A 14,583-nucleotide genomic window follows, 5' to 3' on the forward strand; every position below is an offset into this window, starting at 1 on the left:
CTAAACAATTAAAAATAGTGCAGTTTCCATTTACTTACCTTGAACCATTCATTAGAAGGTAGTGGGTTTTCTCTTATGTCTAACTTCTTTATATGCTGCAGCTGTTCCACTTCAATTTCAGAAATTTCTGATATGTTATTCTGAGCCAGGAAACAAAACTGCAGTGTCTATAATAAATCAAATATGTCATCTAAGAAACATTTTCATTAACAGCTCTATCTTGACATTTTTAGTGTGAAAAGCAATAGATTAATTCTAGTTGTCTGATTTTCAGCTGCTTCATCTTAGACACAAATATTATTATCGAAACAACCAGCTCACTACAACGATGTGCTTTCCATCTTAAAAACAGAGAGGCTTATTTAAATGGGAATGAATTCATTGGAACACTCCAGGACTCCAAAATACCTGGAGTTACTCGACTGTCCTTTGATGTTCAGAAAGCACTACTTGAACTGAAAGTGGCTGCTAGACATAACATTCTGCAGAAGTATCATGTTTGTCTTTGTCTTATTTTCCACTGCACCCTTATATGTTCCTATTCAAATTCCTACCTTTCTGTATATGACTTGATTTGTCACTTATAATCAAGGTTACTGTATGAAAAATTAGAAACCTAGGAGATGAAAGATAAAAAGCCAGGACAAACCAAGACATCAAAAACAAGAAACCAGGATATTTCGTACTTAAAAAAAGTCCAATACAGGACACGACACACATGTGTATCATATGTTATCAATTTCATTTCCGTATTGATAGTTCAACAGTTCAAAATTGTAGGTTTGGGGTTCTCCACCTTATCAATACTAGTATAGTGTTAATTATATGTGAATATTGAATTTTCACGACCGCATTGTAATCGAAAGCGACTTTCAACCTATTAGGTCGTGGTAGAGCAACCGACGCGAAATCGGGAGGTTGTGGGTTCGGATCCCACTGGTGTCTGGTTGGCCATTTTTGTTCTGTACTTAACATCTCTTCAATACGTACTAAATGTACGTAACACGACCTAATAGGTTGAAAGTCGCTTTCGATTACAATGCGGTCGTGAAAATTCAATATTCATTGACTTGGCCCTCAACGGGCAACTTAAACGCACTCTACAGTGAGATGGTAGTAGTACCAGACCTGTAGCTTAGATCCTTTCCAACAGAACAAAGATGGCCTAGGCCACCATAGCTCAATTGGTAGAGCAACCGACGCGAAATCGGGAGGTTGTGGGTTCGGATCCCACTGGTGTCTGGTTGGCCATTTTTGTTCTGTACTTAACATCTCTTCAATATGTACTAAATGTACGTAACACGACCTAATAGGTTGAAAGTCGCTTTCGATTAATTATATGTATTTACGTTTAAAAGTACATTGTGAGTGCAGGACTAGTTTCGATCCTCTGTTGGGATCATCTTTAGCTGCTAAATGTAGCATGAACATAAATATATCAAGATAGCAATGCATTACATTAAGAACATTACAACATTTAAGATACTGTATGTACAGTTCTAAATTATAGTGATAATAACACATGTGAACATCCTCATCACATATCTGAGTTCCACATACTAGTTGCAGCAGTTTACACAGAGCAATGTTGATTCTAAATTCATATGCACAAATCTGTGTCTAAATGTTAATAATCACAACAGCACCTGTCATTATTTGCCTGGGAAATGGGAAACCACAGAAAACCATTCTCAGGATGGCTGACGGTGGGGTTCAAACCCACTCGCCTCCCAAATTCAGAGCTTGGCTCCACAACCATAGCGCATAAACATGCAAAGCCACTTCGCATGGTAAGCTGGTGATCTAAATGAGGTTAATATAATGACCAATTTATATAACAGAGTTCTTCATTGTGGTACTAACACAAGAAATGTCGAGGCAAGCTGTAAATAGTCATTTCTTTGACTTATATGTAAACTTATTCACAGAATAAACACTTTGCCCATGAGAAGGTTGCTCATGAGGACAAAATATACCGAATACATTAATGACATAGATGATGTCTCATTATCGATAGTAAACCTTTCAAGGCTTTGACCACCACATTCTTCATCAACGATTCTGGTAGGTTGATTCTTGAGCTGAATTTTTCAAAGAACTTAGGTATTATACATTTATACAAGTGGAGGCACATGCTTCCCCTGGTGCACCGTCATTGCATTGTCCTACATAAAGAGGGTTGCAGTGGTGTCTGAACGGCTCACTAGCCACCAGCGTCTTGGAAAGGTGTAGCAATCCAACTGATGAGCCCACTGCTATACTGAGGCAAAACGCTGGTAATTTCATGATTGAAAGAGCCTAAAGAGCTTAAATGTTTTAATTTAGGTATTGTTCCTTATGTGTCAATCATGAGACCTATAACCTCAACGGGTTTTGAAGTGAAGTTTGCATTAGGTAGTCATTTTTTAAAAGTAATTAATAGTTATTATTTGCATATTCTGCTACATGCCAAGTTTCAAAGTAGTAGTAATAAGAATAACAACCATGTTGTGTTGTCTGAGTCACCCGTCCATTACTGGTTCGATGCAGCCTTCCATGCCACCCTGTCCTGTGCTAATCTTTTCATTTCTACATCACTACTATATCCTACCTCTACTGTTCTTACTGTCTATACTTCCCTCAGAAACCAACTGCACAAGTCCTGGGTATCTTAAGATGTGTCCTATCATTCTCTTTCTTCTTCTCATCAAATTTAGCCAAATCAATCTCCTCTCACCAATTCGATTCAGTATATCTTCATTTGTGATTCGATCTACCAATTTCTCCTTCAGCATTCTTCTGCAACACCACATTTCAAAAGCTTCTATTCTCTTTCTTCCTGAGCTAGTTATCACCCATGTTTCACTTCCATCCACGCTCCATACAAAAGTCTTCAAAGTCATCTTTCTAATTCCTATATCAATTTCAAAATGAGCAAATTTCTTTTCTTAAGAAAGGCTTTCCTTGCTTGTGCTGGTCTGTATTTTCTGTCCACCTTCTCCTGTCATTGTTAGTTATTTTACTAACCAAGTGACAATATTCATATACTTCCTTTAAGATTTCATTTCCTAATCTAATATTCCCTGCGTCACCTAACTTCGTTCGACTGCAATCCATTACTTTTGTTTTTGACTTACTTATTTTCATTTTGTATTCCTTCCCCAAGACTCTCCATACCAGTCAGTAATTTCTCCAGATCATCCACTATCTCAGATAAAATAATATCATAGATAAATCTCAGGGTTTTGATTTCCTCTCCTTGGATTGTGATTCCCTTTCAAAATTCCTCTTCGATTTCTGTTCTGTATAAACAGTGAAAAGGAGAGGTGACAAATTGCAGCCTTGCCTCACTCCTTTTTGGATTGCTGCTTCTTGTTCTTCAAAGGTCTCAATTTTTATCACTGCTGACTGATTTTTATACAGATTATAGATAATTCTTCGTTCTCGATATCTGATCCCGATCACCTTCAGAATCTCAAATAGCTTGGTCCAATCAACATTCTTGAATGCTTTTTCTAGATCTACGAACACTATGTACATGGGCTTGTCCTTCTTAATTTGGTCTTTTAAGTTCAGACATAAAGTCAGGATTGCTTCACGTATTACTACGTTTCTTCTGAAGTCAAATTGTTCTTCTCCCAACTCAGTTTCACTTTGTCTTTCCATTCTTCTGTAAATAATATGTGTTAATACTTTGCAGGCGTAAGATATTAAACTAACGGTGCGGTAGTTTTCACACTTGTCAGCACCACTTTCTTGGGAATAGGTATATCTGCCAAAAGTCGGATGGCACTTCTCCTGTATCATATATTTTACACACTAAATGGAATAACCTTGCATTGCTGATTTCTCGTGAGGCAGTCAGTAATTCAGAGAGAATGTCATCGATTCCAGGTGCCTTGTTCCTGTTTAGATGTCTCAAAGCTCTTGAATTCTGACCTCAAAATTGGGTCTTCCATTTCATCAGCATCAACAGCCTCTTCTTGTTCCAGAACCATATCATCTACATATTTACCTTGATACAACTGTTAGATATGTTCCTGCCATTTTTCTGCCTTGTCTTCTTTCCCTAGAAGTGGTTTCCCATCTGCGCTTTTAATATTCATACATCTAGTTTTCCTTTTGCCAATGGTTTCCTTGATTTTCCTGTACGCAGCATGTACCTTTTTTAAGACAATACTTTCAACATCCTTGCACTTCTCTTTCAGCCATTCTTCTTAAGCTGTCCTGCACTTCCTGTCTACTTCCTTCTTTAATCACATGTATTCTTTTCTGCCTTCCTAATATTCTGTATTCTTGTACTTTGTCATTCATCTATCAGGCCTAGTATCTCCTGAGTTATCCATTGATTCTTAGATGATCTTTCCTTTCTTCCTAACCTTTCTTCAACAGCTCTACTGATCTTATTCTTCACGACTGTCCATTCTTCCTCTACCGTTTTTCCTTCAGCCTTACATTTAGCCCTTGTGCAACATGTTCCTTGAAACAATCCCTTAAAACTCTTTTCTTTCAACTTGTCTAGATTCCATCTCCTTGCATTCCTTCCTATCTTCAATTTCTTCAACTTCAGATGGCATTTCATGACCAACAAGTTGTTGTGAGAGTCCACGTCTGCTTCTTCCGGTGTCTCCAGGTTCCGTCGACGTATACAGCGGTCGTAACTTACCCGTTATTCTATTTTCTTATTCAGTATTAAACCATCTCCTGCACTTCCCTGTTTGATTTTGTATTGATAATTCTGCAGTCGCCTGACCAAAAATTCTGCTCATCCTGCAAACATACTTCACTTATACCAGGCCTTTCCAACTGGAGCACTTAGCGCTGGGGCACACCAGTGCTGCACTCAGCAGCACCGTTCCCCTCCTTCACCACGCAGTGGTGGTGCATGTGTGCATAAGAGACAGTACATTCATTCTCATTCTCTCCCTGTGTGTGTCATTCTCAGTAGAATCTATTCGACAGAACAGACAGCGGAGCAATTGGTTTCTCCTTCGTTAAACATTTTGTTTAATCCTTCACGGGTGGATTCATATTTTGTACTCACTACCGAAGGGAAAGCTCAGTGTTTAATTTGTCATGTCATTTTAAGCATAAAGTCTTCAACCGTGCGACGACACTACCACAATAAACATGTTTCCACCTGTGATGACATTGTTGGCGCAGCAAGAACCGAACAAATTGCTAAGTTAAAATCGGAATTGCTGAGTTCTTCAGAGATAACTAATAACTTACTCATTAGGAATTGTTTAACTTGCAATTTAGGAGATTTGTTTTTGTTTTTGGTTTTGTATTATTAAGAACAGTTTATAAATAGACTTAGATGTGCTGCTAAGAAAAAAAAAAACCAACGGGCGAGTTGGTGGTGCGGTTAGGGATGCTCAGCTGCGATCTTGCATCCGGGAGATAGTGGGTTTGAACCCAGAAGGTTTTCTGTGGTTTCCCATTTTCAAACCAAGAAAATGCTGGGGCTGTTCCTTAATTAAGGCCACGGCTGCTTTCTTCCCATTCCTATCCCATCATCATCATAAGACCTATTGCAAAAAAGAATCCACAATGATAATTATTTTAAATATTTTATCTCCCTGTCCCACAGATACTTGAACCCAACACTTTATAAGGCTCAGTTCAAGCACGTTATGGGCTATTGTTGCTCTGAAAAAAAAAAAAAAAAAAAAAAAAAACCAGATGTTTTCTATTCTGAATTTAAATCAATGGAGAACTAGGACTTCTCTGTCTGATGCGGACTTAGAGGCTGTACTTAGAATTTCTACTGCCAAATCGATTGTACCCATTATTGGTAAATTAATTGCCACAAAATGATGTCAGCAATCGACTTAAACGCTAAATGTACATTAAGGCAAACGCAAAGTATGTACAGAATAAATTGTGTGTTTATATGTTTACAGAACTGTCATAAATACTATGTTTTCATAAGCTGTGCGCTGACTTGACGACCTATGGTTCTGCCTCTGCCACTTCCCCTCCTTCCCCCACCACCTCAATGGTGCTATAGCACGGCACCGGGGCTGCTGCCGGGGCCGTGGGAGCACCTCAGTTAGAATCGCTTGACTTATACCAACTACATCTAACTTCAGTCTATCCATCTCACTTTTTACATTCTCTAACCTACTACAACAATTCAAATTTCTAACATTCCACATTCCAACTTGCCGAATGTCAGTATCCCCCTTCCTGATGGTTGCCCCCACTTGTGTGGTCCCCACCTGGAGATACGAATGGGGGACTATTGCACCTACAGAATATTTTACCCAGGAGGAGGCCATCATCAGTACATCGTTCATACAGAGAGAGCTGTATGTCCTTTGGAGTTAGTTATGGCTATATTTTCCTGTTGCTTTCAGCTAAGTAGCAGTATCAACACAGCTAAGCCATGTTAAGTATTATTACAAGGCTATATCAGTCAATCATCTAGACGAGCCATTCCCAAACTGTGGTGTGTGGACCCCTGGGGGCCGCAACGATAATCCAAGGTGTCTGCAATAATAATGTAATTGTAAGTATTTGAAGAATAACATTTTAATGTACGCATACAATTCATAGACCATTATACTAAATTTAGGAACTATCTCTTCACTGTTTAGTATCATACTCAGACCTTATTTTCTTCCTCTGGTTGAGATAATCTCGTGGATAAGAAATCTCTTCTTTGAAACTGAACATCAACTGCCTTCCCTTGAGTAAGATCAACTAGCCAAAGAATCTTGGCAGAGAGAGAAAGTGAATAATAAATTGAAATATGAGATGGGTGCAGAACCAGATGGAGTGGCATGTTTGGCTCCATGAAGTTCATGAAGTTCATGATCACAACTCCATGTCTGATTGATTTTTGGGTCCATGACATCCCCTACACCCTACCATTTCTAGAAATGAAACGTTGTGTTTAATGCCTTTCATGACAACATATCTGTGTGAGTGTACCTTTTCTGCTCTCACACTAATGAAAACAAAGTACAGAAACAGAACTAATGTAGAGGCTGATCTTCGGCTCCATCCAACAACCGCATCAAGTTAATTTTTTCAATTAAGTTTCCAGATCCAGACTGTTGTAATTATTAGCCAAGTGTCACATTCTCTTACAATTTCTGTGCATTTTAAAAGTATCTTTATGTAAATGAAATTAAATTAAACTTTCAAAGAAATTAAATATTAGTCCTAAATTATATAAATAGAATCAAACATGGTATCATTGCAAAATTCTGTTTTTTTGTTTAATGAATGCAGTATTATGTTCTGTGGCTAGGGGAACCTTGGACTTGCATATGATATGCTCAGAGACAAAAAGTTTGGGAAACCCTGATCTAGACTGCTGCCCTTGCAACTTCCAAAGGGCTCCTACCCCGCTTTTGATGAACCATTCATTAGTCTGGTCTCTTGATCCATCCTGTTACAAGTGAACTATGTAATGCGAGTGGAATGTATTTTTTTGAAGACTTTGTTTGTAAAATACGATATGATGTTTTATTTTTATTGACCTAACCTGTATTGTATAATGTTGTAACATAGGCATTTGTAAATAGTAGAATTCTGTCTATAGTTCCTGGAAAGATCCAGAAAGTTATATAACTTTGTACAGGGTGTGTTACTTTGTTGGTATGTGTTCTAGAAAGTGTGTTCTGTCTATTCTGGAAAAATACGACTTTCGCGATCATGCGTATTCTAGAATGTTAGTCAAAGTTCGCGATCGAAAGTAAAGTTGTGATTGGTGAGTCTAGGTGGCGATAGGGAACTCGTGCACGCTGATTGGCTACCTCCAAGGCCGGAATTTCCTATATATAGTGAGCGAGGCAGTGTTCGAATGAATTCGGTATCCTGAATTCTGTCGGTCTTGGTCTATCTGTCTGCGAGCAGCCTATCTGGTTGACGTCCCCCGGTTTCCGGGATGGCACTCTCCTCGGGTAAGCACTCTTGAATTCCGTTCCTGCTAAAATTTCCGTAATGTTCCGATTTGCTTTTCATACAGGAGTCTGCCCTAACCTCGCCTAGATTCACCAAATTAGTTACTTATGACGCCTTAGTTTTTCAGCTGGACTTACCTGTTCGTTTCCGAGGCATTCCCATTTCGTGTTTCACTAAAATATGTATATTGTAGTTTAATATTATTTCCCTTGGGGTTTGCCTCTGGTAGTTCTGTATAACTTGAGGTACGCTAGACTTTGGATAACCTGTAAATTGCATTGTACTACTGCATTGGTAACTAGATGTATAGTTATTTTGAAATTTGAATTTACACTGCTACGAAATAAGCTATGCATACCACTGAACTTATAGCTCGTAACTTAGAATGTATTTGTAAGATTATTTTGTAAATAATATTTTTCAAATCTAAGGATCACGGGGATTTATTTCGGAATCCGCTATCTAAGCCATGTCCATGCCTTTGGTAGGTTCCCAGCCCTTCTATCTTCCCGTTTTGTCGTTCACTAGTTGGCCCTACTGATAGTTACGTACTTGTTTTGTTGGAGATCCGCGTAATGCTAGCTACTGTTTTTCCGAGTGTGTAGTGTTTTCTTATATTGTGTATTGTACTCTTACCTTCCCCTTTTAACTGTGTTTGTGCCTTGTTTGGTGTTACCCCTGTAGTCTGAGGTAGCATTTTGGTAGCAGAGCATAAACTTTCAAAGAAATTAAATATTAGTCCTAAATTATATGAATAGAATTAAACATGGTATCATTGCAAAATTCTGTTTTTTTGTTTAATGAATGCAGTATTATGTTCTGTGGCTAGGGGAACCTTGGACTTGCATACGATATGCTCAGAGACAAAAAGTTTGGGAAACCCTGATCTAGACTGCTGCCCTTGCAACTTCCAAAAGGCTCCTACCCCGCTTTTGATGAACCATTCGTTAGTCTGGTCTCTTGATCCATCCGATATGGTTGCACCTGCAACTCACCTATCTGCTTCGCTGGGATGTACAATCCTCCCCACTGCAGCCAGGTCACATGGTTTACAGGGAAGGATAATAATAATAATAATTTCAAGAAAGCTTATGATTGCATCCATAGAGAATTTCTGTTTAAAATTTTAAGACACCTTGGACTACACCCCAAATTAATAAACATGATAAAATTGACTCTCACCAACACCAAATCAAAAGTGAAGTTTAGGGGTGAAACATCAGAGACATTTGAAATTAAAACTGGGCTACGGCAGGGAGATGGGCTCTCATCACTATTATTTAACTGTGCTCTAGAAATGGTAATGAGGAAATGGTTTAGGAAATGTCCCCCCAAAATAATGATTGGCCGAAAAATCAAAACAAATTGCCTGGGTTTTGCTGACGATTTAGCATTACTAGCAGTGGACATGAAAGAAGCAAAAACCCAGATAATAGAACTTCAAAACATTGCAAATAAAATTGGCCTCAAAATATCATTTGAAAAAACAGAAATTATGCCGCAAAAACCAACACAGCTAAAAGAAGTCACCATATATGGTAATAAAATCAAAATAGTAACTCAGTTTAAATATCTTGGAGAAGTAATAACACATAACCTAAATGAAAAAATCTCAATCCAAATAAGAACAAATAGATTAGCTAAAGCACAAAAATTAACATGGGATATCTACAAAAAGAAATATCTATCAATAAATACAAAAATAAAACACTACAACACAGTTTTAAAACCAGAAGCTACATATGCAGCAGAAACACTCTTTTACCTGAATAAACAATCAAAGACTGACAAACTTCAGAAAATTGAAAGGAGGATTGGAAGAACCTGCATCAACAAAAAATACCAGAAAGATGGACAGTGGCGGTTAATACCTAACAAAGTCGTGTACAAAGAGCTAGAACCCATTACAGATACTATGCGTAAGAGGAGACTGGGATTCTTTGGACATATCATGAGGATGCAGGATTCGAGACTTCTGAAACAACTAGTACAACACAATCTCGTCTCAAAAAATACCACAACAGGATGTAAATGGATCAGAGAAGTAAGAGAGGATCTGAAGGAAATAGGCCTTACAACAGAAGACACCAAAAATAAGATAAAATTGAATACAAAACTCAAGAATACAAACCTCCGCTTTACCCTTACACAAAACAAACCAACAACACGCACATTTTCAACTGAGGAAAGGGCACGAAGATCGGAGCGTCTGAAGAAGTACTGGGAGGACCGCAAAGCCCGAACAATCCCTTCAAAGAGACCTGAACGACGGACTGACTAAAGTGATCCTATGTGGTCATAAAAGAAGAAGAAGAAGAAGAAAAAGGGAAGAAATTAAAGTATGAATAAACAACATCAAAAACAGGATTGTAGGAAAAAGAATAGGCACATACACAATGGATTATGGTAGAAAGAACAACAGACTGGAGGAACACAGACGAATGCCTATGAAGATGTGGAATTTGGTCACATAGTGTTGTATGTTCATGCTCCTCTATTCTCACTGACCTGCCATTTGTATGTATTTCTACCCTCCTGCCTATTTTCTTGGAATTGATGTGTATTTATAAAATAATAGAGTGACCCAGTCAAAATTTTGTGAATAGGTTTTCCAAAAAATGTTACATAAAAAAATTAAATAAAGCATATTTGTAATTATAGAAATAATTCATGTCGGTCGGTCGGTCGGTTGTAAAAAACAACAAGAAAATAGTATTCAAAATATGAAAAAATAAGAGAAAGAGAAAAACAAACATTAGAATACAATAACTTCAGTAAATTTAGCATAGATAGTATTATACAGAAATACAATTTGTCTAATATAATATTTAAAAAAAAAAAACAATTTTTATTTACACTAACTACTAAATGATGCAATATTTGATTTTTTTATCAGAAGATGTTATCTGTGTGAAACTGCAGTTTCCACATTATGCATGAAGTCTCGAAGAGTCATTGTGAAATCAATTCTCGGATTACATGCAGCAATTTTGTTAAAAAGATTACACAGTCTGACTATTGGAGAATTTTTGTGGCTCACTGTCTTAGTGTGTTCACAATAAAACGTAGGTCTTGTCTGTAAATTTGCACTTTTCACATTAAAATTCACTCTAGCAAGTAACTCACTGTCATCATTCACATTACCGGTGTTTATAAGTTTGTACAAAAATATTTGTTACAGAATATCCCTTCTATTACATAACAAAGAAAATTTAAATTCATTTAGCAAGTTATTGTATGAAACTTTTTATTTTAGTGCTGAAGTATGATGTGTTTTGTAATACAAAATGCGAAGAAACTTTTTCAGATATTTTTCGATTTTATTTATATGGGACTGATAATGAGGTGTCCAAACAACTCATGCCTATTCAAGTTTAATACGCACAAAAGTATTAGAGTGAGTAATTAATGTACCAACACTATTTTTTAGTTCCCTCGAATTTCGAACCACAAAACCTAAGGATCTATAGGCTTCATTTGTAATTTTTTCAATTGTGTCCTGCCGGGCTGAGTGGCTCAGACGGTTGAGGCGCTGGCCTTCTGACCCCAACTTGGCAGGTTCGATCCTGGCTCAGTCCAGTGGTATTTGAAGGTGCTCAAATACGTCAGCCTTGTGTCGATAGATTTACTGGCACATAAAAGAAAGAACTCCTGCGGAACAAAATTCCGGCACCTCAGTGTCTCCGAAAACCGTAAAAGTAGTTAGTGGGACGTTAAGCAAATAACATTATTATTATCAATGTGTCGTTTGAAAGACTATGTAGTTTCCATTAAAATTCCCAATTTTTTCACTAAATTAAACCTTCCTAAAACAGTGTTACCCATTTTATATTCAAATAGTACTGTCGACTTATTCCTTGAAAAGGTTACTGTGAGACTCACTGATATTAAAATGCATTTTGTTGTTCCTACTCCACATATACATATTATTGATATCAGTCTGTAATATTAAAGCATCCCCATGAGTGGCGATAGTTCTGAACAATTTAACATCATCAGCATACATTAGACATTTGACATTGTGAAAAAAAGGGGCCCTCAGTTTGAGCCTTGAGGCACACCAGATGTAACACTGAATACAAATGATTTTGTTTGGAGATACATCACAAATTGTTTTCTACCAGAGAGATAAGAAGATATTAATTTCAAAAGCTCACGTGACAAGCCATAATTAGAAAGTTTTTGCAATAATATATTATGATCCAGTTTATCAAAGGCTTTTGAAAAATCAGTGTAAATAACATCTGTTTGATTCTTATTTTTCATTCCATTATAAATATCTTGAGCAAAATTCATAAGATTAGTAATTGTGGACCTGTCCAGGAAAAAAAAACATGTTGAAAGAGAGTAATATAACATTTTACATGAGCAAAAATTTGGCAATAAATGTTCTGTTCAAAAACCTTTCATGGAGCACAAAATATTGGTACAGGTCTATGATTTTCCAGCTTTGCACTATCACCAGACTTGAAGATAGGGCATACTCTGCTGATCTTCCATAAATCTGGATATATTTGAGTACTTATAATGAAATGATATATTTTACGTAAAGGCTTCATAAGTATTTCAGAACATCCTTTTAATATATACTCAGGTATACCATCAGGTCCACTTGACTTACCCGACTTTAGATTTTTAATTGCCTCTCTGTACTCACTCTCGCTGATTACTATATATTGGCAAGATGTGAGATACCGTACTTGCAATTTATCTGTCTCAGCAATAACGTAAGAAGATGTTTGGTCTGAATAAACACTTTTAAAAAACTCAGCAAAGTTGTTTGCAATCTCCTTACTATTATTTAGTGATGTTCCATTAAATGTCATTGAATCTGGAAGCAATGAAATTCCAAAAACTTTGGGACTAGTTCTGATGTTTTTCTCAGATTCGGCAATATATGCATATTGGATCGGAGATTTAGATTCTCTTCTGATGTCCTCCTATTTCTTAAAATGATGCTCCGAAAACTGAGATGGATTTCTGTGATATTCTTTCAGCTTTATTAAAGAAATAATATCATTAGTATACCAACATGGATAAGTTCTTGTATAAAACCCTTTCTTTGGAACAGCATCCTCCATCACCAAATTAATTATTCTATAAAAACAAGTAAGTGCCTCATTTGGATCCCTGAGGTTGTCCAATTCCCTCCACGATTCCTCTCATATTTGAACATACAGTTTATAAAAATTAGCCTTATGAAAATTGTAACTTTCAACCACTTGAGGTTTAATTGAAGAATTGGTCTGTTTAATAGATAAAGTCACCTGAAATCAATGTATCTCTGTACAACAATTTGTCTATGCTATCAAATCTGTCATAACATTCTTTATATAGTTCAATACTAGAATCTGGCAGAAAGTATACTGCCAGTATATTATACTTATTTTGCACTAATGCACCACTGTGAAACCAAGTCTAGAATATTGAACTCAGTTACAAGAGAACTCATATATTTCGGTAATTTTTGTGTTTAACCCTCTAATGTTTTGATGATATATGAATAAACTATCCTTAATTTCGTTCATTAGATCACCTGAACTGTCAGACCCTTTACATCCTCTACCATCCTGAAGGTGTATATGTATCTTTCATTCCCGAAATATTCCCTATCATAATCAGAAAAATTTAGACCTCTCATATTTTGATAATACAATAATGAAATTTTGTTCTCAGAAGACATTTTTTACACTGAAGAGTTCTCATCATCCAGTGTTCTTAATGTGTAAATATAATTATCAGACTACTTTTTTCTTAGGCGAATAGCACCAGTATAGTCTACCCACAGACAGGCATATTTCTTCTAACCCTTAACTCTTCTTGCACGAGCAAATATAATTTTCCTATTTCTGGAGTGACTTTTGTTGATATAAATTGGCAAGGGAGTACTGAAACCAATGTCAATTGTGCTTAGATTTCTTTTCACTTTACATTTCTGAAGAAATTGGTCTTTATCACTGCATCTGACGAACTTAACAATGATTTCTCTGCTTGTCTGGCCTGGGTTTTTCTTCAAATGATGACAAACATCAATCATGTCACTGGTAATAGAAATATCTATTGCCTGTCCTACTTTTTTCACTGTGTCATAAGTGTCCTCATTTGGCTTATCAGGAACTTCATAAATTTCTAATGTATTTCTTCTTTCATACTGTTCTTGGTCATCTACTGTACTTGCACTTTTAACTCACATATCTCCTTCTTCAGGGAAGCAATCTCACTTTTAATAGTCTCTCTAGAAATTAAACATGCCTGGATGGTTTCAGCTTGCTTTTTCAGAAGATCAGAATTCTCATCTAATTTTTCAAGTTCTTCTTCTGATCGGTGATTTGATTCCATTATTCGTTTTACTTCACAGTCTATGGAACAAAGTAGTTTGTATAATTCACTCCACGACATTTCACCATTTCCACTTTCACTCCTAGATTTTAAACACTTTAATTGTACACATGTGCCATGGAACCACCGACTACAATCACAACACTGAATTTAGGCATTTAAATCATGGTGTGACACTGATTTAGAACATTCTGCACAGAGACTCATATTGATGAAAATTTAAAGAAATGGCAACAAAAAAGAAAAGAGAAAGAGAGAGATAGCACAATGAGGAACAGTTGCGCTCCCTGTCCAATACGCAAAGATAGTAAACCTTGAACCAGTTTATCGATAGTTCAGCTATAACTT

The 14,583-nt window shown here is 36.7% G+C and overlaps 1 protein-coding gene across 3 annotated transcripts in view; it reads right to left on the reverse strand.

Moving 5' to 3' along the window:
• The window catches only part of LOC136877382 (leucine-rich repeat protein SHOC-2), a 135,606-nt gene that overhangs the window by 22,476 nt on the left and 98,547 nt on the right, over positions 1-14,583 (reverse strand). For all 3 annotated transcript variants that reach the window (XM_067151375.1, XM_067151374.1, XM_067151376.1), the window contains exon 4: positions 39-167. In XM_067151375.1, the coding sequence (XP_067007476.1) occupies positions 39-167 (129 nt within the window). The remainder of the gene's footprint in view (positions 1-38; positions 168-14,583) is intronic.

Source organism: Anabrus simplex, chromosome 7, assembly GCF_040414725.1.
Source record: "Anabrus simplex isolate iqAnaSimp1 chromosome 7, ASM4041472v1, whole genome shotgun sequence".
NCBI lineage: Eukaryota > Metazoa > Arthropoda > Insecta > Orthoptera > Tettigoniidae > Anabrus > Anabrus simplex.